The sequence below is a fragment of the Camelus dromedarius genome, chromosome 9 (genome assembly GCF_036321535.1).
Source record: "Camelus dromedarius isolate mCamDro1 chromosome 9, mCamDro1.pat, whole genome shotgun sequence".
Taxonomy (NCBI): Eukaryota; Metazoa; Chordata; class Mammalia; order Artiodactyla; family Camelidae; genus Camelus; species Camelus dromedarius.
Genome location: NC_087444.1, coordinates 37361495 through 37387015, shown reverse-complemented (window position 1 = coordinate 37387015; position 25521 = coordinate 37361495). Strand labels below are relative to the sequence as shown.

General features: G+C 43.4%; 1 protein-coding gene across 1 annotated transcript; it reads right to left on the bottom strand.

Annotated features, from left to right (window-relative positions):
• Positions 1–1171: 1171 nt before the first annotated feature.
• Positions 1172–23711, bottom strand: DYNC1LI2 (dynein cytoplasmic 1 light intermediate chain 2). Its single transcript, XM_031458315.2, has 13 exons — positions 23562–23711; positions 23339–23412; positions 21198–21314; positions 17572–17802; positions 12977–13146; positions 11918–12011; positions 10825–10960; positions 8536–8647; positions 7983–8042; positions 7188–7229; positions 6663–6780; positions 5535–5651; positions 1172–4153 (listed from the first exon to the last, which is right to left on the bottom strand). Exons 1-13 carry the CDS (start codon positions 23666–23668, stop codon positions 4053–4055), a joined length of 1479 nt encoding a protein of 492 aa, XP_031314175.2. The 5' UTR covers positions 23669–23711; the 3' UTR covers positions 1172–4052.
• Between the last annotated feature and the right edge of the window lie 1810 nt (positions 23712–25521).

Genomic DNA, 25521 nt, shown 5'->3' with positions numbered 1-25521 from the left:
TGCCCACAGTCCAGATCTTGGTTTCTAAGTACCAATCCCCACTAAAAGGAACCAGGACTCCTTGGGAAAATGGCTGATTCCAGGTCAGAGATGGGAAATACAAAGAACATCTTTTTGTGCCAGAAAGTAGGGAAATGCTCAAAGAACAATGGGAGCAAGTCAAAAGAACATAACTGTATCTGGTAAGAGTCTAATATCCAGAATATATTAAAGAACTCTAACAACTCAGTGATAAAACAATTTTACAGTGGGCAAAGGATCTGAATAGACATCTCTCCTAAGATATGCAAATGGCCAATAAGCACATGAAAAGATTAGTCCTTGAGATACCATTTCAGACTTACTAGGACAGCTACAGTTACAGCAAACAAAAAACTCCCAGAAAACAAGCACTGGCCAAGATATGGAGGAAGAACATTATATATAGCTAGTGGGACTGCGGTTCAGTGGCTGAAGGAAGTTCAGTGATTCTCTGGCTAAAATAGAATTACCGTATGACCTAGCACTTCTTCTTCTAGGTATCTGCCCAAAAGAACGTATGTTTACACAAAAACTTATATATGAGTGTTCATAGCAGTCTTATTTATAATAAAGAACAATGGGAAATAACCCAAATGTGTGCATCAACTGATGAGTGGGTAAACGAAATATGGTTTCCATGTAATGGAACATTATTCAACCATAAAAAGGAATTTGTATGGTAAATCAGCTTTAAAGAACAGAAAATTCAACATGCTTAAAGTGTAACAGTCAGACACAATTCATCTCTACTATGAAGTATTCAGTTTTCTTAAACATATTTTACTGTTGCCCATTTCAGTAGGTAAGAAGCATTATGGTACAGTTGCTCTGAAATTCTTCTATGTATCCTTAAGGCTTCTAAATTAGAAAGTGAAAATTTCTTAGCCTAATTCAGACAATCGAAAATTTAGCCAAGAGGCAAGAAAATATGTTGGACAACTTACAACCCCTTACACTTTACCTACAGTCTGGAACGCCACATACCTCAAAATATGACTTCAAAATGTTTTTTTCTTTAACAGAATTTCTGATAATTTCAAGTGACAGAGATAGACATTTTTTAGCTATATGGTAGATAACCCTACATGATTAGCAGACAATTCAATGTATCTCCAGTGGGATGATTTATAATAAAGAAAGTCACCCAAAATTGTAAGCAGTCTGGATTCGTGTTTATTGAAGCCAGTAATTAGAGACATCTTTTCCAGCACTAGAAAGCAAGGTTCCACATGACTGCATACTGCATCCGGATAGAGCCACACCCCTGGACTAAGGCTGGTGGGGGAGTAATCTGCAGTCCTAATTTTAAGTTAAAAACATCAATAAACTTAGTATAGAGACAACAGTGAACTTTCACTTACAGCATCAACATTATTAAGGTCATGATGTACAGAGCAGTCACTTTCAACTTTGTTAAACTAATAAAACATGACATCTTCAGTTTAAATACTGGTTTAAAAATGCCAATCAAAAAAAAAAAAGTGCAAACAAAATTAAATAATTCTAGCAGCATACCCGTTGCATTTTTAGGAAAGACCAATCTGTGGCCTTTATCATGGCCACATCTTCAAAGTTGGGCTTATTTCTTTGATTTTTCCATTTTATAGACAAACAGCAGGTGTAACCACTATAATGTATATAAATAGTCACAAAGTTATCTTTTAACAGTCTACCATACAAGTGTATTCTGCAAATGAAATGAATTTTACTTTAAAAAGTAAAGGCTGTTTAATGTTTGGCCTTTGGTTCCAATGCTTGAAAACTCCAAAATAACAAAAGTTATGTCCCCTTCTCCCACCCCCCTATAAAGAACCCTGCAGCGCCCCAAAGTTGGTAGACTTTGGCAACCACTGAGCACATGACACTATGCATCAGTTTCTTCTGATACTAGGAGTATTCACTTGTCATGAGAAACTAAAAGTAATCTCCAAGAAACTTCCCTTCATAAGACAGGTGTCTTAGCATTTCTCTGGTTTTAGTACATTTTATATTGACACAAAAAGTGCTTATCAGTTTAAATGATAAAAAATAAACAAAAAGTAAAGTTCTGCATTAAAATTTAAAATCACACTGTATCCCTCTTAGGCATGGGCCTTTGCAAAAATTCTTATTTCTGAGGTCACTCACTTTGTGCCCCCTGCCCCTGCCAGATGCTACAGAGGGATTAAGTGACCATCATTAGTGTGGCCACAAGCTGTTTGGCATCTATTGGTCATTACACCACAACTATCATTCCAAGTCAGTTTACTGGCATTACCTGGACAATCTGGTAACTGGAAGCCACAACACAATAAAAAAAAAAAAAAACACCTGAATTTAAAAAGGGGGGAAAAAGTCTATTTTCAACAGTAAAACTGGCATAAGAAACACATTTTTATGTTTGTCAGAAAGGCAAGTAAATACTCAGCCTTCTCCTTAACAGTGTTCAGACCTTTACAAAAAAGCAATTCAAGACAGTCTTAGAGTCTTGCTATGTAACACAGGATATTAAGTTACGCCCAGTACTGTTAGTGGTCAGTCAAATCTGGTATGTAAAAGTAATGACATTAGGGAAGTTATGCTCAGACACAGTACAACAAACATTCATATAAAAAAAGTAAACTCCACGTAAGTGAACTGTGGTTTTTCCCTTGGTTTGACAACAAATGTTTTATACATTAAATTAATGGTAGTGTTTGCATTACAATGTTCCGTGTCATGTATAAAATTAAAAGTGCCACTTCAAATCCACAGAAGTCATTTCCAGGATGGTGGTGTGACATGACAATGTGCATGAATTTGCCCTAAATGGAGATACCTGAAACTCTTATTTCAATAGGAAAAAAAATGCTACATTTTATGAAAAACACAAAACAAGAGAAATGTATCATTTTCATTTTCAATATAAAACATTCACACTTATTTGTCCATCTGATAGCACAGATCAGACCAGGGAGCTAGGACAAGACCCTTTTGCATCAGTGGAACTCCATGAAGGCTTCCACCAACCGTAAGGCAGGGACTGGTGTAAGCCAATTAATCAGAGTGCAATTACATTAAAATCCTCCCTCAAACTTTCTGTAGCACACTGCATTATGGTAAAATGAGAGGGTGGTCACCCACTCTCTACTAGTAGGCCAGCCTGTGGTAGTTAAAAAAAAAAATTAAAAAACAAAACAGGAGCTATTTAGAAAACACAATTCAAAGTAAACTAACTTTGTAACTGCTGACTTTAAACACACCCCACAGTGACTGCCCCACAACGCACATGCGTGGAGCCCAATACCTCCCCGAAGGACGTGGCTGGGCCAAGCACATGAGCCCTGGGCAGCTGCCATCTTCCTCACCCCCCTACCAGCTCCACTCAACTCAGGCACCACCCCCAACTTACATCTTTCATAAGTTAAAGGCGATTCAGGACAAGTCCAATTCCCATTTTGCTTAGTGTTTAGTTTGGAAATGCTTCTAATTTTAAGTCTTAAAAATGATTATTCGACTTCTACTGAACACACAGTACCTCCTCACACTGCTCATCTCCTCTTCCTCCACCTCCTTCAACGTTCAGCTTCCCTACCAACACTCCTCTCATTCCTCCTTTCAGTCTTTCTCTTTCTTGGACTTTCCACTACTTAATCTGCTTCCCAAGAACAAGTGAATCTGTTAACATGCAGCTGGTCTGCGCAGGGAACATGCAGACTAGCCACCATCTGATCAGCAACTTCCTGGTCTCGTTTGCTCCACCCTGAAAGAAAGTGGGCCCTTTTTCTCTCCCTCTACCTTCCCCTCCACAAGAAGCCCAGCTGCGCACTTCCCACCAGAGAGCCACATGCCTGAGAGTCCAAGGGTTATCCTTCACAAAGGGGTCTGACACATAACCTTCCTAAATGTGCATTTCACACTCGGACAAGCCAATGAAGTTTTTTTTTTTTTAAGTTCATCTCCCCTGCCCCCAAAAACTGATAGCATGTGCCATATCAGAAAAATCCTGGTCTTAGAGCAGATCAATATACATAGTTATTTGGTCATTTTACGTATGCACTTTTTAAGGAGGATCAGGCTTCATTTTCTGTTGAAGAGTTTGCTACCATGGAGTCTGGTTTTCGAGTCATTCTATCCAGTTCTTCCTGAACATTTGTCAACACAGTCTTTTGTCCTTTTTTAAAAAAGAAAAAAGAAAAAAAAAGCAGCAGTGATGAGAGCTCAGAAAAGAATTTTTAAAAAGGTACATTTAAAATTATACAGACCTCCAGAATCATTTGTGGTGGTGATAATCTCAGTAACAATGAGGAAAGCGTTTTTTCATTGCAATGATTATAAGGAGACAGACTCTAAGTCAGCCCTTCTTAATTCCAAATGCCACAGGTCTGTGCTCCCCGCCTACATTACTACCCCCTGCCTGGGGATGCCTTTGTGCCAAACACAAAGGCCTTTCTGAAAACCCTCTCACCACTCAACCCCAACCCCTATGCACTCTCATCACTATCTTCCTAGAAGTGGTATATCAGTTTCTGGCAGGCAGCAAACTCCTTTCTGTGCCTCAGACAGAATAAGTGTTTGTGTTTTGTTTCTAATTACAATCAACTCATACTGCTATCCCAGAAACACCATTTCAATAAGAATATAATACTAAGGCCAACTACTTCCATCCCACACAAAGCTTGTGCATGTATTTTTTTGTTGTCAAACACTGACTGGGGCCTAGAAATGACCCCTAATTCCTGCCAGGGAATACTAGCTCACAGCCTAGGCCACCAGACTAGGCCAGACTCTGAGTCTCCAAGAACTCAAGAGTCCCTAAAGGGCCAGGCTGACCTCAGGATGGAGCGATTTCCTGAGGGCCTCCTTTGATCAGAAAACACCAATATAGGGAAAACATTGTATTAACATTCCTTACAGCCAAAGGGAAATTAAAACCCTTTTGAAGTCACCTCAAGCTTCCTAGGAAAATGTATAATTCCCAAGGAAATTTGGTCCTTTTGTTTCAGAGACCTCCAAGACACAGACCTGCCCTACCTGCCCACACAGAAAGACAGATGGGCAGGTGGCCACAGAGAGGTGTATGTGTGATGGGGTAGGGGGAGCTTCATAGAGGAGGACATGACAACCCTACAGTGAGACAGTGGGGTTCACAGGCAGCTTATGGCAGAACTAAGGGCAGCAGAGTGAACAAATTCCTTGTAAGGCATCACAGAAAATGAAAAAGAATAAATAAAATGTCAATGGTATACTGTAGACCATGACTTCCAATGGATAGAGCTTCTACACCAGGGACATGTGTATAGTTGAGGATCTACCTCAACTCACAAAACAGTCAGGTCCTGAGAACCTAAATGTATATGAATCCCACCTTAAATACATCCAGGAAACCTGCATGGTAATAAGGTAATCCTACTGTAAAGTATACTGCTCAGTATAAAGCGGAAGCCTGTTCAGAACATTGAGGGTCTGCATCTCAGGTGAAAGCACTCTCCTGCCTGCAGCCTCACCTTCCAGCACCCCTCAAACCCTGTAAGTCTCCAGGGGCCCTTCAATACCTGACTTCTTGGCTGTGCTCTGCACTCCACCAGCACCAGGACTTCCAGGAGAGCCTGTTTTTTTACTCAACAAACTGTTGAAGAAGCTGGCCAATACTCCTTCACTTGCTGCATTATCTAAGGAAACATTAAGGGGAAAAAAAAAAGCATCACACAAACTGGATGACTCAATGAAACAACAACGAACTGTTTTTCAGCTTGGAATTACCCATTTGTGGCTATGTGCTCCCTAGGACACTGCGCACATTCACTCACTACGATGCCTTACACATTGCCATCGCTGACGTTAACTCTGTGTTAGCACGATTAGCAAGTGGAAACCTGTTCAGAGGCAGGATAACCTGTGTTCCCCATCATCTCACTATCCACGAGGCAGCATTTTTCAAAGTTTCACAAGACCATAACATTCCAAAGCTGCTGTTTTTATTCAGAATAGAAGTCACAGAACATGCAAGAATTAACAGGGAAATATATACAAGATCTTATGGTAGCTCACAGAGAAAGGAATGTGACAATGAATATATATATGTTCATGAATGATTGAAAAATTGTGCTCTACACTGGAATTTGACACAACATTGTAAAATGATTATAAATCAATAAAAAATGTAAAAAAAAAGAAATTAGATTTTGTTTTTAGAGTTTTACTGTAGCCAACATTTTTGGGTTCTTTAAGTCACTGGGATAAGGGCTACTTAAACTAGTGAGTAACTGAGCTTGACGAGAGAGAGAAAGAGAGAGAGAGAGTGCGTGCGTGTGTGTGGTGGGGAACCCCACAATTCATAAATGGTAATAATATAAACCCAATGAGAAGCAAAACCAAAGACTCAAAATACACACTTTAGAAGTGACTTCTTATGCTGCATTCCTCACTGAAGACAGAGGGGCCTAACCAAGGCCTTATACAAAGCCAGGTGCAAGGGCCACCAATTACAACAAAGGAACTGGCCTTGGTCTCTGCCAACTAAGAGCTCCCTCTCTCTCTGAGAGAAAGGAATTGAAAAGCTTCTTCTTGAGAAAGAAAACAGCTCAGCTGCCATGAGTCTCCACCTTCCAAACCCAGTCATGCAGCCCCTAAAGGGCTGTGGCCTAGGATTAACCCACTCCCTAAAGAGACAGGATACATACTTTTGATGTTTGGGTCCGGCTTCTTGACTGACGTGCCTGGGGAGGCGCTAGGCACACTGGCTGGCCCTCCCCGGCCCTGGGTTCTTGGAGAGCCAGAGGGTCCTCTTGCAGGGGATTCCTAAGTCCAAAACCAGCCCAAGTCACACACACGCATAAAAGTAATAGGAAATACATATTCCGAAAGTGAAGATATGCTTCTGCAGGTTATTTTTCATAGTCTAGGGAGCAGGGTGGCAAGAATGGGAGTTTGCTCCTAGCTCAGTCCCTTTTTAGATCCCAGTTTCTCCTGAGAGAAGAGATATCAAGATAGCAAAACCTGAACACTCTAATTCCCAGAACTGTATTCCTTCATCAGACATCTTCTGAGTTGCTACTGCATTTCTGGCCCTGGGCTTTTAGGGGGACCAAATTCCCTCTGAAAATACAAAAGCCCACACAAACATAAGCTCTCAAAAATAATTGTATAAAGTTCGAAGACAATCACAACATCGGGCCTTGACCCTCTGTTTAGTTTAAGGTACTCACAGAAGCTCTCGTGGGCGTGGCTGGCTGCTTGGCAAGGAGTGACTGCAAAGAGAGGGACACACTGGCCATTAACCAAGGCCTGCAGAGTGCACTGAAGGTCTGGAGAAACACTTACTTCCAAGTATTCCACTAGAGGGCACCATTAACAACAACCAAGTCATAGGTTTTACACTATAAATGCAGAAAATTTAAATTGAGCAGTTTGGTATATGGTGAGGGAAAAAAAAAGTTTTGAAGCTAAAAAAAAAAGGAGAGGACAGAAAGGAGGAACAGTTGGCAAAAGAACCATCGACACCCCCTGCTGACCTGGATGCACCATCAGGCAGACCCATGATGTGTCTAACAATAGTCTCAGTGAAACAGAGAGGTGGGACTGGGTCTGCGTTCTAAACTGTCAGCCTGGGGAAGTTACTCTCCTCACCTATAAAACGTGTATATCAGTTCACCTGCCTTTACGCTAGGGCTGCATGAAGTGATGTGAAATAATGGAAGTGAGGTCAGGGCATTTGGTAAATGGTCAACACAGGAACTATTATGCCAGAAAACCTACATTTCCAGAGAACGGGTACTTAACAAGATACTAAGCCTATCACTGAGGAGAATCTGCAAGGCAAGCAGGGGATCGCTGAGGCAGGGGGTCTAACCCCTACTCTGTACCCATTCTAGAAGTGGGAGGAACAAGGAGATCTGGTAACAACCCCTTCTTTGCCCCAAACTCTGTGATAATCCCACTCCTAGGGAACTGGCGTTTCATTCTCAACAAGGCCCCTGCTCCGGCCTCACTGGTCATCTCACCTGTTGTTTCATCAGGAACACCTGCTCATCCTCTGCTGCCAACTCTTTGTCATGGACCAGCTGTGAAGTGAAGAGACACACTTGTTTGTGGTCACAGGCCAAGAACACCCCAACTACTCATCAAAATTCACAATGAAAGGAGAATCTTGGGCTCATGTATCAACGTGAGTTTAGGGAGTCCCTGCAGAGACTGCAGGGTTGAGTTTTCCTACCCTGGCAAAGATCCTGTTCTAAGACCAGCCTTGGCATGTGGCCAACTGACATTTTTAAGTCTGGCAGGTTCTAAACAACACCTCCCACAGGGTCTGGAGATCACAGGAGGAGGGAGATCCACTAATAGTAATCCAGAGGCAGTGGTGGCACTCCATCACTCATGCCCCACCACTCAGAGCCACTTACATAACAACAGACTTCACTTGAAAACCTTTTTTTTTTTAAAGGCCCTAGGATTATTTTTTCCCCCAAATGGTTCAATGTGTAAGACTTGTTACTTTAAAGGTTTCTTTTCCCAACAAAACACACCTACAACTCTTAAAATGATTGATGTGGGTACCTTTCTCACAGGAGGTTTCACAATAAAATCTTCATATGCATCTTCTGGCTTCACAGTTGTGAAATTTTCATGTAAAATAGCTATTTTCTTCTCATTGTCCCAGCCTGCAGGTCTAAAAGCAGAGAGACAGGGACTGACTTGCTTTTCCTGGGACTGCCTCACAGAATACTCAGCACATTCTGGGTTAGAGAGGACTCTTAGCTGAGATCCTTTCCCACAAGATCTGGTCGGTAGTTGCTGAGGCTGGCTCATGTCTTTTGGCAGACAAGCCAAAATTTACTACAGGTACAGTCCATCAGCTCAACCTCAGAGGTCCTGTTCCCTACTGAGCTCATGGGGCCCAAGGCCTAAGGAGCCAAAATGGGATCTTATTGACTATACATGCTGATCCACAGGAAGTGTTCCGAGCTTTCCCACAACTCCACCCAAAAGGACAAGGACACAATGGGCCCCTGTTCTGCCGGAGTGGAGAATAGACAGCAGCAGAGAGGACAGAGCTCAGGATGGGACTGTTTCTGTTGGGCTTTGGCATGGAGGCACCCCACTGAGAGCTGTTTCTCTGGGAACTCCTGACAACAGTTTTCTTATTGACTGTTTAATTTTAGTGATGTGGGAATATGTACCCTGGAGCCAAGGAGGGCATCAAGGCCCATACTATCCTGGGCCCCAAACCAGAGGGACATAAGGAGTCCTTGAGGCTCCTATGTGGGTGCTGCCCAGCTTGACAGCACACAGCAGGATGACACCCAGGTTCCATTAAGTTAAGCCACAGCCTACAGTAAGGAGCAATTGTAAAATGCCCTACTGACATACTTTTGAACCCTAGGAGCTCTAGAAGACGGCAAATGATTGTTCTCACAGGCCTTTCATTCTCCATCCAAGTCCAGCTCCATAGCCTTATAACCAAGGTGCTTAACCAGGGCACTCCATTCAAATGGCTGTGCTGACTCCACCAGCTCCCAAATGGGCAACTACCAACAGGACCAACGGTTCAAAGGGACAGAGTATGATTAAGACGCTGCCATGACCCATGTCGCTTCCAGAAGCTGTGAGATTCTCGACTCCAGACCAGCCCCAAACCCAACCAGCCTCCCTGCTCCTCCTCCTCCTCAGGATAACCTGTGACTTGGGCACAGAGTGGCTCCAAAAGCATGCTACTCACTGAGCTTATGTCCTCAGTGTCAGCCTGACTACTCTGGACAACAATTCTCTAAAATCAGTCTAAGCCTCTAAGTTTGCTGTCTGGGAGCAGCCCAAGAGAGGCTCTTCCTAAATGCTGAGGAACCTATTCAGTCCCTTGAGAGTCCCTGGCTTCCACACCTTCAGTCTCCTCACAGACCGTCCCACTGGCCCTTCCACTGGTATGGCCTGGCTGGCTCACACCACTCACCCTCAGCATCACCCCTCTGCTTTCCCTGCCACACTGCCTCCACTACCCAGCTACTGTCCTACCCTCCTCAGCTCTGCGTGTGTCCCTTACAGTGCCACGTGCAGGGAGCATACTGCATTCATTTCTGTGTTCTCAGCATAGAACCTGGTCACTTAGGAGGTGCTCGGTATTTGTTGAGTGACTGCAGTTCCTTTTTAAGTCAGGAATATATCTAAGCCTAAAAACACTGATCTGCCAGCACAGGTCCTCTCAGAGACCACAGCTTCAACGTTTATTTATGCATCCACAACACTCATTGTTTTCCAGTGAGAATGACACAAATTCAGGCAAACAGGTATTCAAGCCTCTGTCCAGGACAATCAGCCCCAGTGGCTCCCCAAATGTGATATGCCAGAAACACAGTAAGCATTGAGTACAGACGGCCAAAGCTGGTCTGTGCTAACAGGGGTGCCAGACAGGGTGCTCGCAGTCATTCCTGCCAACGGGCAGATAAACCAGATGCTTCAACAAAAACAACATTCGGGATCCCCAGGGCACCAACTCCCTCAATTTTAACTCCCTCCCCCAGCCAGTATTTTAGCAGAGTTGACAATAAGTGGCAAAAATGGTTGGCTGAAGTTTTGGCACTTACTCTCAATAAAGAAAGGCAGCACCTCTGACCTCACTCCACCCACTCCCCTCAGACTGGAGGCAGAATGCAAGTAATCCGGAAAGGAGCAGAGAGGGAAAGCTGGGTGTATCTACCCCACATGAGGTCCAGCCTAAGCACTCTGCCCCAAAGCAGCAGAAAGCTGGCTGTAGAAGCAGAGACAGAAGTACCTTACTCGGAAGAATAAAATGTAAAGAGCAAATATACCATAAAGAAAAGTGTCTGAAAGCGTCACTTATAAAGAACTCACATAAAAACTGCTTCCTTTTCCACAACTAAGGCAGGCGTGGTAAAGTGGAAACCGTATGTTTTATGAACGATGTACTTATACAACAAATCGAGGTTTTTCTCTTCCTTCACTGATGTGTAAATCAAGGCTGCTCCATCTAATCAATCTGCTTAAGGAAAACCAATTCAAGGCAGAAGAAGATAAAAGCAAACACCTACAAGCACAATCCTCAAAGTACTAGTCACAGTTACTCAGTTTTTGATTAATACGTGATAAATACAAAGTGTTACAACGAAAAGGTAACAGATGAACCAGGTCAAAAGCATAACGCATGTTAATGCCAGCAGGCCATGTAGTTCATTTTTTAACATGTAAACTGTTGTCTTCTGACCCATCAGGTTGCTTCCCAAGCAGTCAAGTTAATGGTTCAGAGGCTAGTCCGGGAAAACACCCTCAGCATGTCCAAGGTACACAGATTCTTTCCCAGACAGATGCTCACAGGTGATGAGGTTTGTCATTAAGCGTATCTTTTATAAGAGATGGGTACCCACATGTATCGGCACCCTCCACTACGCTGGATAAAATAAATGGCCCAAAGGAAGTAGTGGAACCCACCCTGACCCTCCCCCGCCCAGGGTGTGGAACTATGGCACCAACTGCTATTAGATTTTCACAGAAATAAGATTTAAAAGACTGCTGACAGCACAAAACATAAACATATGGGAAATCCTGTAGCATCTAAAACAGTACTGTTGTGTAATTAACCTTTTCTACAAAAAATCAAAGTTTAAAAACATTTTCAAGATATGATAAAAGTAATCTGGTAATGAAATTATCACATATCAGCTTTCTTCTTAATATGAAAGCCTATCAAATGTACAGCATTAAAAACAAAAAGTAATCAAAATAGGCACAAATTATTGTCTCAAATTTCAAAGCAGTAAAATACAAATACAAAACTAGTAAAAAGACATATACAATTTCTCCCTGGCAGAAGTCTATTCTGGATTCAGTACTTTATCTCTTTGAAGATGCCCCATTCGAAAGGAAGCCTGGATTAGCACACACAGAGGGAAGCCTGTGCTCCTGGGCCCTGACAGAGCCCCAAGGATACACTGGAGGCAGAATCTCCGTAGGTGTGACTGGATGAAGTCAAAGTGCTCATCCCTGTAATCATGCTCCTTCTCCAGGACACTCACCGCATCACACTGCAGGGACGATAGAAAGAGAAAGGAGTCATCTTTTTGCCTTTCTGCCTGCTAAGGATGGGAACATTTCTTCAGAAATAAAGTATCATAGCTCCAAAGAAAAGAGCCATAGCCAAAAATCCAAGCATTAATTACACAGACAAGAGTGAAAAGCAACTGGTGATGTTTCTTTCATCCCGGGCCTCGGTTTCCAAATCTGTAAAGTGTGGATATAATAGCCCTGATCACCTCACAGTTGTTCTAAGACTCAAACAAGGTCACATCAGAAAACAGGCCCACTGGACATGCTGTGCACTGCACACTCCACAGGGCTCCATTTCCACAGAATATGATGTGAATGGCATGTGCTGTAGTTGGACAACCACATAGCCCACGTAGGGTCTATGACTAGGATTAAAGAACTTTTGAAACCCAAAATGTTTTAAAAGTTATTTTTCTTCTGTAAGAGACACAACTTTATTTCTCTATGACTACCCTTAATTCCTATTCCCACCTCATTGTTTTACAAGCCTTGAGTCCCCTTCCTTCTTTTTCTAGGGTTATGATGTTCCTTCCTGAAAATCACCTCAAGTCCAATAGACTTTAGAGACCAAAGCCCAAAAGTTGGGCTCTTCTATATCACTTTTGCTTTTCTATATTACTTTTCCATCATCAGTTTGAGCTGAATGAACTGGTTTACACAGCTTTAAGAAAATCATTTTTAGTTCTGAGTTTGAATCACTCAGTAAAGTTGATAGTACCTCATGAAGAAGTTAACCCAGGTTGTAAGCAAAGGTCATGTTTCCAGCAGCAATGTTAAATGACAATTATTTTCTATCTTGACATATTCAGTGCACTTTAATGAATCCCAAATTAGCCCAACATTCCCTTGGGAAGACACCTAGTTAAAGCTTCTCAAAGTTTCTTTCAGATAGTAACTATTCACTGGCCAAACACAGCCAAGCTTACAATTCCCTGGCACACACCTTTGTGCACACTACCAACACTGGGATCCCCAGGTTATGAGTCAGTACGTTGTCACCGAGAGGCAGGGCAACATTTTCTTCATCAGGACCTGAGGTCAGAGGCCCTCTTCTCTGTGGGGAACCTTGACAACCTTCCTCAGGCTCGATATAGTCTTGAAAATCTTTCACAACTACAGGTGAAAAGGAAAAGAAAATTATACACACACAAATAAAAATGCATATGCCAGCTTTAGAAAACTGAGAAAGGTAGTAATAAGCACAAAACACAAAGAGTTTACAAACTTCCTAATTGCATCCTACAATATCAGGGATTTAGAGATGGTGATGCAAAATTCAAATTCTGATACATTCAGAATAAGCATTATAAATTCAGGGCAGCAAAGACATTGTCCTGGACATCTTTATATCCAAGTCTTAACAGTTAAAACAGGTTTTTAAAAAAAACTCCTAATGCTTCAGTATTTCCTATTATGAAAAAAACTACACTTTTCTTGTCTATCTTACATTTTCAAAATATTAGGATAGTTAAACTGTGTTACTTCAACAGAGGTGACCGCTACAAATAGCTTATAAAACTCCTCAGAGTCCTCATTAGAAATAGTAAAACCACATGAAATCCACAAGAACACGCTGCTTCCATACAGCTGAGCTATGTCCAAACTGAAAAGCAAGGCTGGACTTGCCCAGCACCATCTGATCTCCGCATTGTTGTCACTCTTGTGGACTTGGTTTCATCTTTAGGAGATCCTGTGTCACATGGGCAGTGGTCAGAGACCTGCTCCTGCTTAACACAAGGAGGGGTCAGTGGGACAAAATCCACTTCTTGGCACATCTGGTCACTACTTTGGCCAAGGTTGCAACCTCACAGGAGGGCCTTCAAGCTGAGAGTGGTCCATGGCCTCAGTTAAGGCAACTGAACACAGAGCTCACAGACCCGCACACTTTCGTAGGTGTTTCAAGGCTCATAGGTTAGGCCAGAGAACAAGAACATGACGATCAAAGCTATTTTGAGTCATAGGAGCAAACAGGCAACTCCATTCTTCTATGCACAACAAGACTAAAGGAACAGAAGGCCTTTTACTCTCAGCCACAACATGCTCATTGGGAAAGTACAATTAACTAAAGAAAACCTAGAGAAAGGTGCATATACTTTTCTTCACCCACAGAACAGGTTTCAAATATTTTAAAACAATGAGTTCTAATCTACAAAGGCTTCAGGTTATCACTATATTAGCTTCTGGAATTATCTGGGAGCACATTGTCTTTCATTTAATACTGGGAAATTGAAAACCACTGACTAATCCGTAAAGTGCAGATATGATAACATTTCATCTCTACAACTTCTCTTTAATTAAGCTCATTCGTATAATTTCATTGTCGATATAAACAATCTACTTAAGAGATCTTTACTGCATTGAATTTTGGACAAAAACAGAGGATTTTTTAAATTAATTTAAGATGGTTGTTCAAGGGATCAAAGATTCCCACATTTTCTCTTTTAAAACATTTTAACAAATCTTCAAATCAATGAAAAATACAATGGCTTAACTGTCTGGGTAACATGCCTAACTGCCCAAGGTCATGTGAGGCACTCAACCAGGGCTTCCAGGACAATGAGCATGGCAAAGCCTGGAAAAGGATACAGGTAAGCTAAGCGACTGTGGGAAGTAAGGCAGGCTGGGGTAGCTCCGGCAGTCTGCTCCACCAAGCCTCCATCACCCAGTGTGTTGTATAAACTCTGCTGTATTCTACACATACCATGATATAAAATGGTTGGGAAACCCTGGGTTAGACTACTCACTCTTTGAAGGAATGACTTGTCCAACAACAGTAGGAAATGCACGTGTGTTTTTAATAACGTAGCATTTTAGATAAGTTGGAAGGTAGAGCAAATATTCATAACAGAAGTGGTGAAAAGGAATGATAGAAACATAGTGAAGACTGTGTAATTCGGACAGTAACATGTGCATGTCCCTTAGGGTACACAATACCACATTAATAACAACTTCTCTCTAGCTAGTGGGATGACCAGTATCTCATAGAAGGGGCCAGCAGCCCACCTGGGGCTCCCCTTTAGTGTCATATGGGAGTGGGCTGGGAGGAGATTACAGAGTGCTCTGCCCTAACTGCCACCGCCTCTTTCTCTTCTCCCTCCTACTTCACTGATTACCCACTGGTCCTACAGTTCTAAGAAGAGCTCCACAGACAGCACCTTATCTTTCTCCTCTACATGATAAGCAAGGGAAGCCTCAGACATCAAGCAGGAAAGACTAACCTAGACACAAGCACCACCTTCTGGCAGCTCTAGGGGTTGCTCAGCCCTCCCCCTCACTGGACAAATCCAGCAGCCAAACAGCTGCCACAGATTCAGGACCACTGGGGAACCTAATCCTGAAAGAGAGCGGCTGGCCACGGAGCAGCTTTCCAAACTCAGCAGACTGGAAACTGGTGCTGGATCAGAAAGCAGGATGGGTACAGCCCTTTGCTCATTTGATACAATACCTAGAGTCCAATTAATCTAGAAAGTGGGAGTCCTCTGAGCCAGAGGACAGCTAACTGCTTTATTAAAATGTAACATAAACCCAGCACTAACAAAGGCACTCCTTCAAAGTGTAAAAGGCTTGACTACCATTCCAAACATCTCAGAGGAGGGCGGTGAAAACAAGAGAGGCCCTCAGAAGGTTACTCGGTCATGAGGCATAGATGCGATTCCAGCTATCGCTAGCTGCCCTCCAGTGTCCTCTCTCCTCTTCCTCCTTAAAACCAAAAGGAACCCTGACACTTAGAACACATGGCCAGACTACATTTCCTTAGGAAATGCCTCCTTAGGAAAATAGCAGGACGCACCCTTCAGCCCTCTTTTGCTCTTCCTCCATCCTGCTGCCTGGAACACGGGTGTGAAGGCTAGAGCTCTAGTTACCAAGAGGAAGAGAACCACACCCTAGAGATGACAACGCAGTAAGCAGAAAGGAACCAGGGTCCTTGACCTGTCTTCCCAGAGCTGCTTTCCATGCCTGAATTGCCTATCTCTGGATTTCATTTATAGGAGAGAGAAACAAAATCCAGTCTTGTTTAGGCCACTGTTATTTTGGGTTTTGTGTCACATGCAGCTCAATCTAACTCTAAGTGGCACAGACACCAATGACTAAGACCACAAAATAAATTCAGTGTGTCATGGGAACACAAGCTCCTAGGAGCAGGCGCCCTGTAATCTGCTGTATGTATCCCCAATGCCTAGAACAGACCTGGCACCAGGCAGACACTTTCTCTGAGAAAGAAAAATATCCTTGGCTCAATCTCTTTTTTTCTGTTTTAACAAATATTTACAAGGTTATCACTCTAAGAAAACAGGTTCAGAAACTGAAATCTCCAGTGCATTAACCTACTAATCTGGGTACGATGCTAAACGTGCAGTCAAAGGAAAGCAGTTCTTCAGCCTTGGAACTATTCTGAGAAGTTGTCTTCAGGGTCTCTATTTCAAAGGAAAAAGAGGCTTTATCTAGAAAGGTCGGTGTTTGAAGACAGAGGCACTGAGCTGCATAACAATCACTGCAGCACACATGCAGGTGTCCTAGGAAACATACAAGCACGCAGCAAACTAAAGAATTACATGTTAAACTCCCTGTTTTAGCTAGTGTGGGACAGGAACAAGGTGAAGTTATGACAGGAAAACACACAGCAAGAAATCTGATTTGAAAAGCTAATCAAAATTTCAGAACCCTTCTGCCAATAAGTGTGAACATCCACGTGCCAGAAGCCCTCATTAATTCCCCAGAGGGAATGATGTCATCCTGTGGAAATAAGCCAGGCTGAGCCAAGACTGCCCTGGCCGAGACTGCCGCTGCTGCTGCTGCCACCGCTCCAGCCCTTGCCCCTCCCATTTCCCTGGCAAGTGGACAGAAGCTGATGTAACGGCACAGAAGCAAGGGAAAAGAAAAACAAGCTTCTGAACCACATTAAGGAAAAAAGAAAAAAACCAAACTTCCTTTAATTTGAAAGTTCTTTGTTCTCAAAAGGCCTTAGATGTCCTTAGTCTTAAAATGGACTTTCATTTTAATGACAAAAAGAGAACTTCCTATTTCTAACTAAAATCATAGTTGCTAGGTCCCAAAATGAACTAAGGTAGGAGCTGATAGATTTCTCTTGTGTGGGGCTTCCTTTAAATCTGCCAACAAGAGTCCACAGGACCTCAATGGAATCCCAGGGCAATGGACTTAAGTTGCAGAGATCACACTGAGTCTCCACACCCAATGATGCTAACTCAGCAGGCAAAGAGTTAACAGAAAAGCAAAAAGACTCACAGAACTGATTACATTTTAAGGAGTGAGGGAAGAACCCTTACTTTAAAAGGGAATGAAGATAAAAAGGAATATTGATTCGTTTATTTTCTCCAACTGTGATAGCTGAGATAAAGACTACTTTGATAACTTTTTGATCACTAAATTTACAAAAGCAACTCTGAAATAAATGGTGCAAACAAAATACAGTCTGTAAGGGAAGATTCGCAGCCTCTTGACATTGTGAAAAGGAAAGTGTCTGGAACCATCAAAAGAGACTAGTGAATTTTCCAATTGAGAAAATCATATTTTACTTACACTTCCGTTCCAGCTCCCTCATTTCTTCTGGCGGAATTTTCATTTTATCAATGTGTTCACGTAAAACACTAGCCCATTTCTGTAGAGACTCCATCACAGTCCAAGGCCTAGACATGTCTGCAACAAAAATGACCAGGGTCTCCGGCAAGGATTCAGCAGAAACTGCAAACTTCAGCAGGCCTTTGTGGTACAGGTCTCCATCCAGAATCCACACATTGCAGCGCGTGTGATCTAAGAAAAGAAAGCAAGTTACAACCTGACAATGACCGTCAGCACAGCCTAACAGAAAAGCCACAGCAGGAAGAACTTGAGGTGACAGCCAAAGAATTCCACACAGAACACAAACAGAAATCCTAACCCGAAAAGGGCCCAAGTGCTCAGTGGACGGCAACCCTTTGTCAAGGTGCCTGGTGAACCGTCTAAACCATAAAATTAACTACAATATGTCATGTCCACATCTAAAAAGATTCCAGCAATGACTGAGAAGAAAAGAGTGAAGGACATTTAAGCTTTCAATAAGAATCATAAGATACTAATAAAAGCTACCAATGCTCAACTGTGCCATAGTTTAAATAATCCATTCTCCTAAGATACCAGCACTCTGCGAGGCAGCAAGCTGTGTCAAAGAGCTTGTGGTTAAACAAGCTCTTCTTGTGTCAGTCACACTAAACAGTGTGTTCACATACCACTGAGGGTGCCAAAGAGACAGAACCTTTGTATTTAAATGACAAGATAAACTCATTACTTAAATAAACTGAGATATGAATTACTGGATGCCTGATGCTATTAAGGAATTATACTTATTTTTGGTATGATAATGTTTTTAAAAGTACTCATCTTTTAGATATACATATGGAAATATTCAGAGATGGAATGATGTAATGTCTGAAATTTGCTTCAAAATAATCCAATGTGGAATGAAAGGAGAAAAGGGTGAGAGTACAGCTGAAATAAAATTGACCAAGAACTGGTAACCTGAAGGCAAGCGATACCTTGGGGTTCATCAAACTAGCCTATGTTTCATGTATTTTGGTCTTCCATAGTAAAGTTAAAAACATATACACACAAAGGTACAAGTGCTGACATTTAATGAAGCATGTGGTTCTACAATTATACCTGGATGACCAAACTGCAGAAGGTAATTCTCCAAAATAATAATATATATATTTTTAATTTTAGACATCTTTTTTGAGAATTTTTTTTACAATACTTTAAGAGAGAAATCCTACTATAAAAAAATCACTTCTTTAACTCCTTCCCCAATAAATTCCAACCTACACTTTAAAAACCTGTCTGTCAGCTATCTTTTTTGCGTAATACATTCATTAACATGCTATAAAAATGTTATATTCATGACTTTATTTCAACAGTGCAATAAGGTGTCTACATTGAGCTATTCTTTCAAAACTGTAATACATTTAGATAGCAGTTTTAATTTGGATTCTATAAATGCCTTCAAAAATATGGCACTGTACCTGAGGCCTACAGATTTTAATGCCTGCCACTCACCAGACATGGTTCCTTTTTTAGCCTTTCTTCCCAATGCCCACTACATATAATTCATATGTGGCATTGAACGGATGCCCCGAACCCGGAAGGCAGAGGTCCTTTGACAGCTCATGTCTTACCACAAACCAAGGACAAGCCAGAGACTATTTTCTCTACCTGGGTGATTACCTGCAAAATGCATATTTATAACCCAGTCACACCACACAATAAAAAAAAAACTGGGGCTGAAAGGTGTATAATTAACCACAGGTGAGGGCAATTCTTTCCTCAAAGAGCAACTTGCAAGTAGGCAGCCTAAAACAAATTCCATGAATGCAGAGACCAAGAAGTTTTAAGGCAACCTTAGGGAATCTGAAACAATAGTTAACATGCACTTTAACTCAAAGGCAAATGAATCTGGTCACTATGATGGCTGGCATGAAATATGTTCATGCCATTTTGAAACAAGCGGCTATAGAGATTTACAGAGCATCTACACCATCTTTGAGTACTAGAGCTACACCGTGTCCCAAACACTGGGCCACCTCTCACTCTGTCAACCTACAAATTGGTACCATTAGCTAATTGTACAAATGAGGAAACTGAGGCATAGGCTGACTGGTTAAGTCAGTTTCCTCTGACTGGTTAAGTCAGTTAAGTTAGAAATAAGCATTTCTACACTGTCACATAGACTCAGAACACTCTTGTAAATATCTGCGAAGCTGTTATACTCTGAAGAACTAATGACCACAGGAGTGGGATTCTGAACCAGTTCTTTTTAGCTCCGAAGACCAAGTTCTTTCCACAATAACCATTAAAGCCAGGAAGCAAAAGACTCAGACGTATGAGGCCACCTAGGCCCACCTCAGTGGTCCCTGAGTCCTAGCCCTACCTATACAAACTTCAGTGGGTCTAGATGGGCACCCGAAAGCCTCTGCCCACCTTATACTAGATGAACCCTCAGCACCACATCTACCTCCTACCTTTCTTTTGCATCCTTCAGGGAACATTCAGCATGGTAAAGGAAGCCAGGGAAGGAGGAGCAAGAATAAAGTCCTTGAGTTTCTAAGATGATCACTAAGTTAAGATGAATACAATGCAGGTCTCCAAGCTTTAACAAGCTTTACCTGTGCCCTCTAGTAAATGAATCCTGGAGCTAGAAGAATTACGGTGCAAGAAAGGACCTGGGTTCAGCTTCTTCATTTTAGCAATAAGGAAATGGGGGACCAGAGGTGGTGGGATTTGCCCCCTTATATAAACACCCTTACATCATGATCTTTAATTTAAATGGGTAAAGGCAATTACAAAGAAAGTAATTCAATGAAGTTATTTTATCCTTAGGCTACACAGATAACTTTCCTAAAAATGAAAAGACCTAGGCACTAACAGTTATTTATTTTAGAGCTACTCAAGGTCTAATATAAAGCTTAAAAGTTTATAAAGGCAGCATTACCAACTAGTGGTAATCAAAAACCATTATTCCATTCCAACTCGTAATCATACTTATAAGAAAAAAAATTTAATGTTATCTAATCCTTAAAAAAGTGTTTACCATGTACTTTTAATCATCCCAACTACTTGGCATTTAGAAAACCATCCACATTCTAGAGGTGAGAATTAAAACAGAACATTATTACCTCTGAGCTTCTTCCCCTCTACTGGGTGGGGGGGAGGAGACACAGGAAATTAGCATTTCTGCACTGTCACAAAGAGACTCAGAAAACTCTTGTGAATATCTGTTAACCTATTATATTCTGAACCATACCAAGTTCAGATTCTCCACTATAACCAGGCAGAATAACAATGGTGCCCAGATCAGTCTGCAAGTGTATCTCTCATAGAAAAGTCCAAAGACCTTAAAAATATCTTTCTTACTACTTTCATGTGCATCTGAAACTTTACCTTCAGTATCTCCTTTTAAGTAGGGGTTACCCAGAGCAGCACCTAACAGGCCCATTCCCCATTTTTGCTAACATACTCTATAAAGGAAAGTAGGTAAAGTCCTACAAAGACATACACTTCATCTATTCCCCTGGGACTAATTCTCTTAGAACTAAGAAGAAAACTGAGAATGCCTGGCCATGTTGCACGAGCCCCAGACAGTGTCAGAGACCTGCATGGATCAATGCTTCACTCACCATCTCGGTCCTCATCGTGCACGCTGAGGTAGAGGTACTCTAGGCCTCTTCCTTTTTTGCCATGCTCAGCTCCTTGAAGTTTAGTCATGAGAGTTGTTTTACCAGAACCATCTTCACCTATAAGTGATGCATGTAAGAAGACAAAGAGTACCATTTATTCTAGGCAAGGATGGGGAGTCTGGATGTTCACACAAGAAACAACTAAGACCTTCATGCAGAGCCTGCTGTTGAGGTCTCATCTAAATTCATAAACAAAGCAGGATCTGCTGTAAGAGTGGTTGGAATGGGGAGAGGTGATAAAGGTGGCAAATTCCAAGATCTAAAACGACAATCTACTGCAGTCATCTTTACCTCACAAGGAAAGGGGTAAGGCAGGTCCCCACACACCCGACCTACAATTTACAAGACATGCGTCTGGAGAAGTGAAAGTAAAAGGTGGGGCTAGTTTCTCACAAAATAAACTTTTACCACAAGAAAGCAAGAAATCTTCAACCTTAAATCCCAGGAACTCTGAACTTAAAAAGTCTGATCCTGCCTCATAATCGAATGTAAGCTGTTACTCACTTTTGATTTTAGTACATTTCTTTCATAAACATCTGAAGGCTAGGAAACTGATAAAAATAATTACAGACCTAAGCAAAACTCTTAAGCACAATCTCAGTAATTGTTAAGCACCTCCTCATTCCCCTCCACCTATCTGCACCCCACACCCTCAAACACACATATGAAACTTTAAATACCAGGAAGAACCACCACCAAGAAATGCTGCTAGGCACCCCCGGGATTTAATAATATGGAATTACAGAACTTGAGGACTGAAAAACATTCCACAGATCAAAGTCCTCCTCTCCATCCTCAATGCCACTACCTCATTCAGGCCCTCCACATACCACCTGGACATGATGAGCACTTAGCCTGACTTCAGTACCTCATCATTTTGATCCTCCTGACACTTGGCTGCCAGAATCCTTTCTAAAACACAGATCTGGTGTCCTTGATCCTCCAATTCTTGAAGATCTCTAAGGGTCTTCTGCGATAGTCACCAACTAAAACCAACCATACACTCCCCTCAAAAACAGTGGGAAAAACCACCCTCACAGTGATCCCCATGAGAATTAGGAAATGGAGTTGAAATAAAAAGCCCTTGAGAAGCAGGGGTCTTTAGGGAAAAGCATCAACTCTTCAGCCTTCCGCAATCTGCTCCAACTTACCTCATCAGAATCACCTTCCACAAGAAGCCTGTGGTACATTCCAAGCCCACACACTCTCTTGTCACTTCTGTGTTCCTGCAGACCCTAACCCTCTGTGCCCTGCATGTTGACACTTATCCTTCAAAGCACCTGACCCCCAAAGTACCCTCTTTCAAAACAGCACCAAGTAGCATTATGCTCCCAGAATCACCTGCCCATGCCCAGCACGGGGTATTGCAATCACCAACACGTCTACCTCTGTCTCACTAGACTGAGATTCTTGCATAGTGTCCAAGGGATGTCTGTGCTATCCCAGTGCCCAACCTACAGGTCCCACTCAACAAATGGGTTTGCTGTATGAATGAGCCCAGCCAAATTACCTCACTTGTAAATGGAAACGAGACCAGAGACGTTTAGGGCCCCAACCCAGGTAACTCAGCAGTGAAGACTGAAATAATGCGGGAAAAGTCCCTTGTGAGGATGCCAACGCCTGCTGTCCTTTGCAGAGTCCCTCCCTTTGTGTACGTCTCATCAAGATCCAGAAACACGGCTCCTGTGGCATCTCCCCACAGCCCGACCCCCAGTCACCTTCTTCCCCACCCTTTTCATCTACTCATTCTCCTCTCTACGCCCACAATGTGGTGAACTTCGAGGCTATGAGCGCAGGAAGCCAGGGACATTTAAAGCAAAGCTGATGCTGCGGCCAAACGACTAAGAAACGTGACGACACCCCCATGCCAGCATCCCTAGGCTCTCCAAAAGGGGGAACGTCCCAACCTCGGGCGCAGTGGACTTGGCCACTCTCTGGCTGTCCAGCCAGGGTCTCCAGGCCCTTCTGGGCGCGGCGGGCTGCGAGCAGGCGGCAGGGGAGAGGAAGGCTGGGACCAGAGAGAGGGGCGCCCGCCTCGCCCACCCCAGCTCCCGGGGCAACGCCCCGCAGCCGGCACTCACCGAAGACCAGGATGTTCTTGCCGGACGGCAGCTTGGACCTGGCGCGCGTGGACACCTCGCTCAGGATCGAGGACCTGTGGGGACAACGGCAAATTGGTTGGCCCGGAGCCAGCCTGAGCCTGACCGGTCCGCGACGGCCCGTCAGTCGGTACGATGGTCCGGCCCAGCCCGGCCGCGCCCTCCCCGGCCCCGCAGGCCCGGCCCGGCCGCCTCGAGGTCTCACCATAGGCTCTGGCCCTCCTCCTCCTCGCTGGCCAGGTCGCCGGCGGCCGCCACCGCGGGCCCGTTGGGGCCCAGCAGCAGCTTCTTCTCCACCCCCACCGGCGCCATCTTGCCAACTGCAGCCACAAAGAGGGCCCTCCCCCGGGCCCCCCGAGGACCCGCGAGGACCCCGGCAGAGCCGCCCGCGCCCGCCACGCCTCGCGCCACCTGCCCGCCGGGTCTGCGCCACCGGCCGCGCTCCGCCTGGCCTGCGATGTTCGCGGGCTCCCGCAGGGTCGTGAGACCACCGCGGTGGCAAGAGGTGGGCGGCAATCAGGCGGCCGCCGGGGCAGCCCTGCTCAGGGAGGCGGCGGCGCGAGCGGGAGCCGCCCGGGCGGAGGGGGCTCTAGCGGCCTCTGCTGGCCGAGGGGCCCAGCGGCACCCAGCTCCGGGTCCTCCCGCAGGTGCCTCCAACTGCGCCGTCGGGGGGTCGAGGCACCGGATGGACTGACTCAAAAAGCTCAGGCTTTGGAATGAGACTAATACGCGATAGCGCCGTTTATCGAGCGGTTACCGTGAGCCAGAATCATGCATTATCTCATTGATATCACACACTGATGTCACACATTATCTATTTTACAGGTGAGGAACCTGAAGCTTAGAAATGTTAAGAAACCTGACCAAGAACCCAGTGCTTTCTCGCTATCTTCTGATGGTATCCAGGTATTTCCAATCTTACTCACCGATCTTAACCTGTTACGAACTTTGCCTAATCCTAATCGAGCCCTGAATTGAAAGACTGGCCGTAAACTAGCCCCCCAAATCCTCACAAATATACCTTTAACTTCGTTCTTCCTTGACCCTATTAGGACCATGAGGTAGTGATCTTTACCGTAGTGAATAATACACTTGAGTATACCTTATTTTAAGTATACCTTAAAATTTTTTAAAAGTACGTTCTGTGAGCCAGCATTTGACACTAGAAATAGGCGGCTTTAATTTCCTTTCTTCAGGAAAAGAAAGATAGGAAGCGCTGAAGAAGAAAAATGAAGAGATGTGAAGGGGGAAGGGACAGGGAGAGAAGGGGAAGAAAGAGGATAATGGAAGAAAATGAAAGAAAATACATTTCACTTATCAAGTTTAACTTTTAGGTGTGGCCTCTTCCTGAGGGCTCTTGCTATCCTCTGTGGAAGCAAAGGCATTTTATAAGGCATTTCTAAATATCACAAGGAAGTGGAATACAGCAGAAAAGCAACCGCCTACATGGGTTCCAGATGAGGATTCTGATCCTGGGTCTGCCAAAATTTTGGCAGTATGAATTACAGGATTCAACAAATGGGCGTATCATCTGCCAACCTCAATGTAAGGGTTCAAACAAAACAGGAGTGAAAACCTATTAAGAATTACACCCCTGGAAGTCTAGGAAGGGCAGGCAAAATGTTGTAAGTCATAAAAAGGCAGTGTCTGAATTTTCATATGACAGGAGATGAAGCTGAAAACCATAGGACAGTGAACTTCATCAGCCATAGGTGAAATTCTCTAATGTGGCCAGTCGGAAAAGACAGCACCAGATTTAGATTCTTCTTTGCAGGAATACCACGTAGGAGGATGTTGCAGACATAGCAAATACACATTTCAACATGGCATTTGCCAATGCATATCACAGACACAAAAGTGAAATAAATGTAGGCTGGATGATAGTATTGGGGCTTGTTAAAGATCAGGCCCAGTGGGGGCTGATGAGCAGAGGAGGATGCTGGGGGCCTGCCCCAATCTCCTGCCCTGGCCAATTCAGGATGCCATTAGAACCTTGGATGAGAACGCAGCAGCACAGTCATAGAAGTTGTGGATGAACCGAAGCAGGGTTGCCTAACATACTTGATGACAAACCAAGTATAGACTAAATCTAAATCTAACACAATGAAATTTAACAGGAACCACTAAAGTCCTGTAGTGGAGTTAAAAATAAATGTGTAAGAACA

Excerpts from the sequence above, each read along its gene's own strand:
- DYNC1LI2 (XM_031458315.2), bottom strand. The coding sequence starts at position 23,668 with ATGGCGCCGGTGGGGGTGGAGAAGAAGCTGCTGCTGGGCCCCAACGGG. Across the intron at positions 21,315-23,338 it reads CAAGAACATCCTGGTCTTCG|GTGAAGATGGTTCTGGTAAA; the intron begins GTGAGTGCCGGC and ends CATCACTTATAG. Across the intron at positions 7,230-7,982 it reads TGTTCCTGATGAAACAACAG|TCACTCCTTGCCAAGCAGCC; the intron begins GTGAGATGACCA and ends CTCTCTTTGCAG.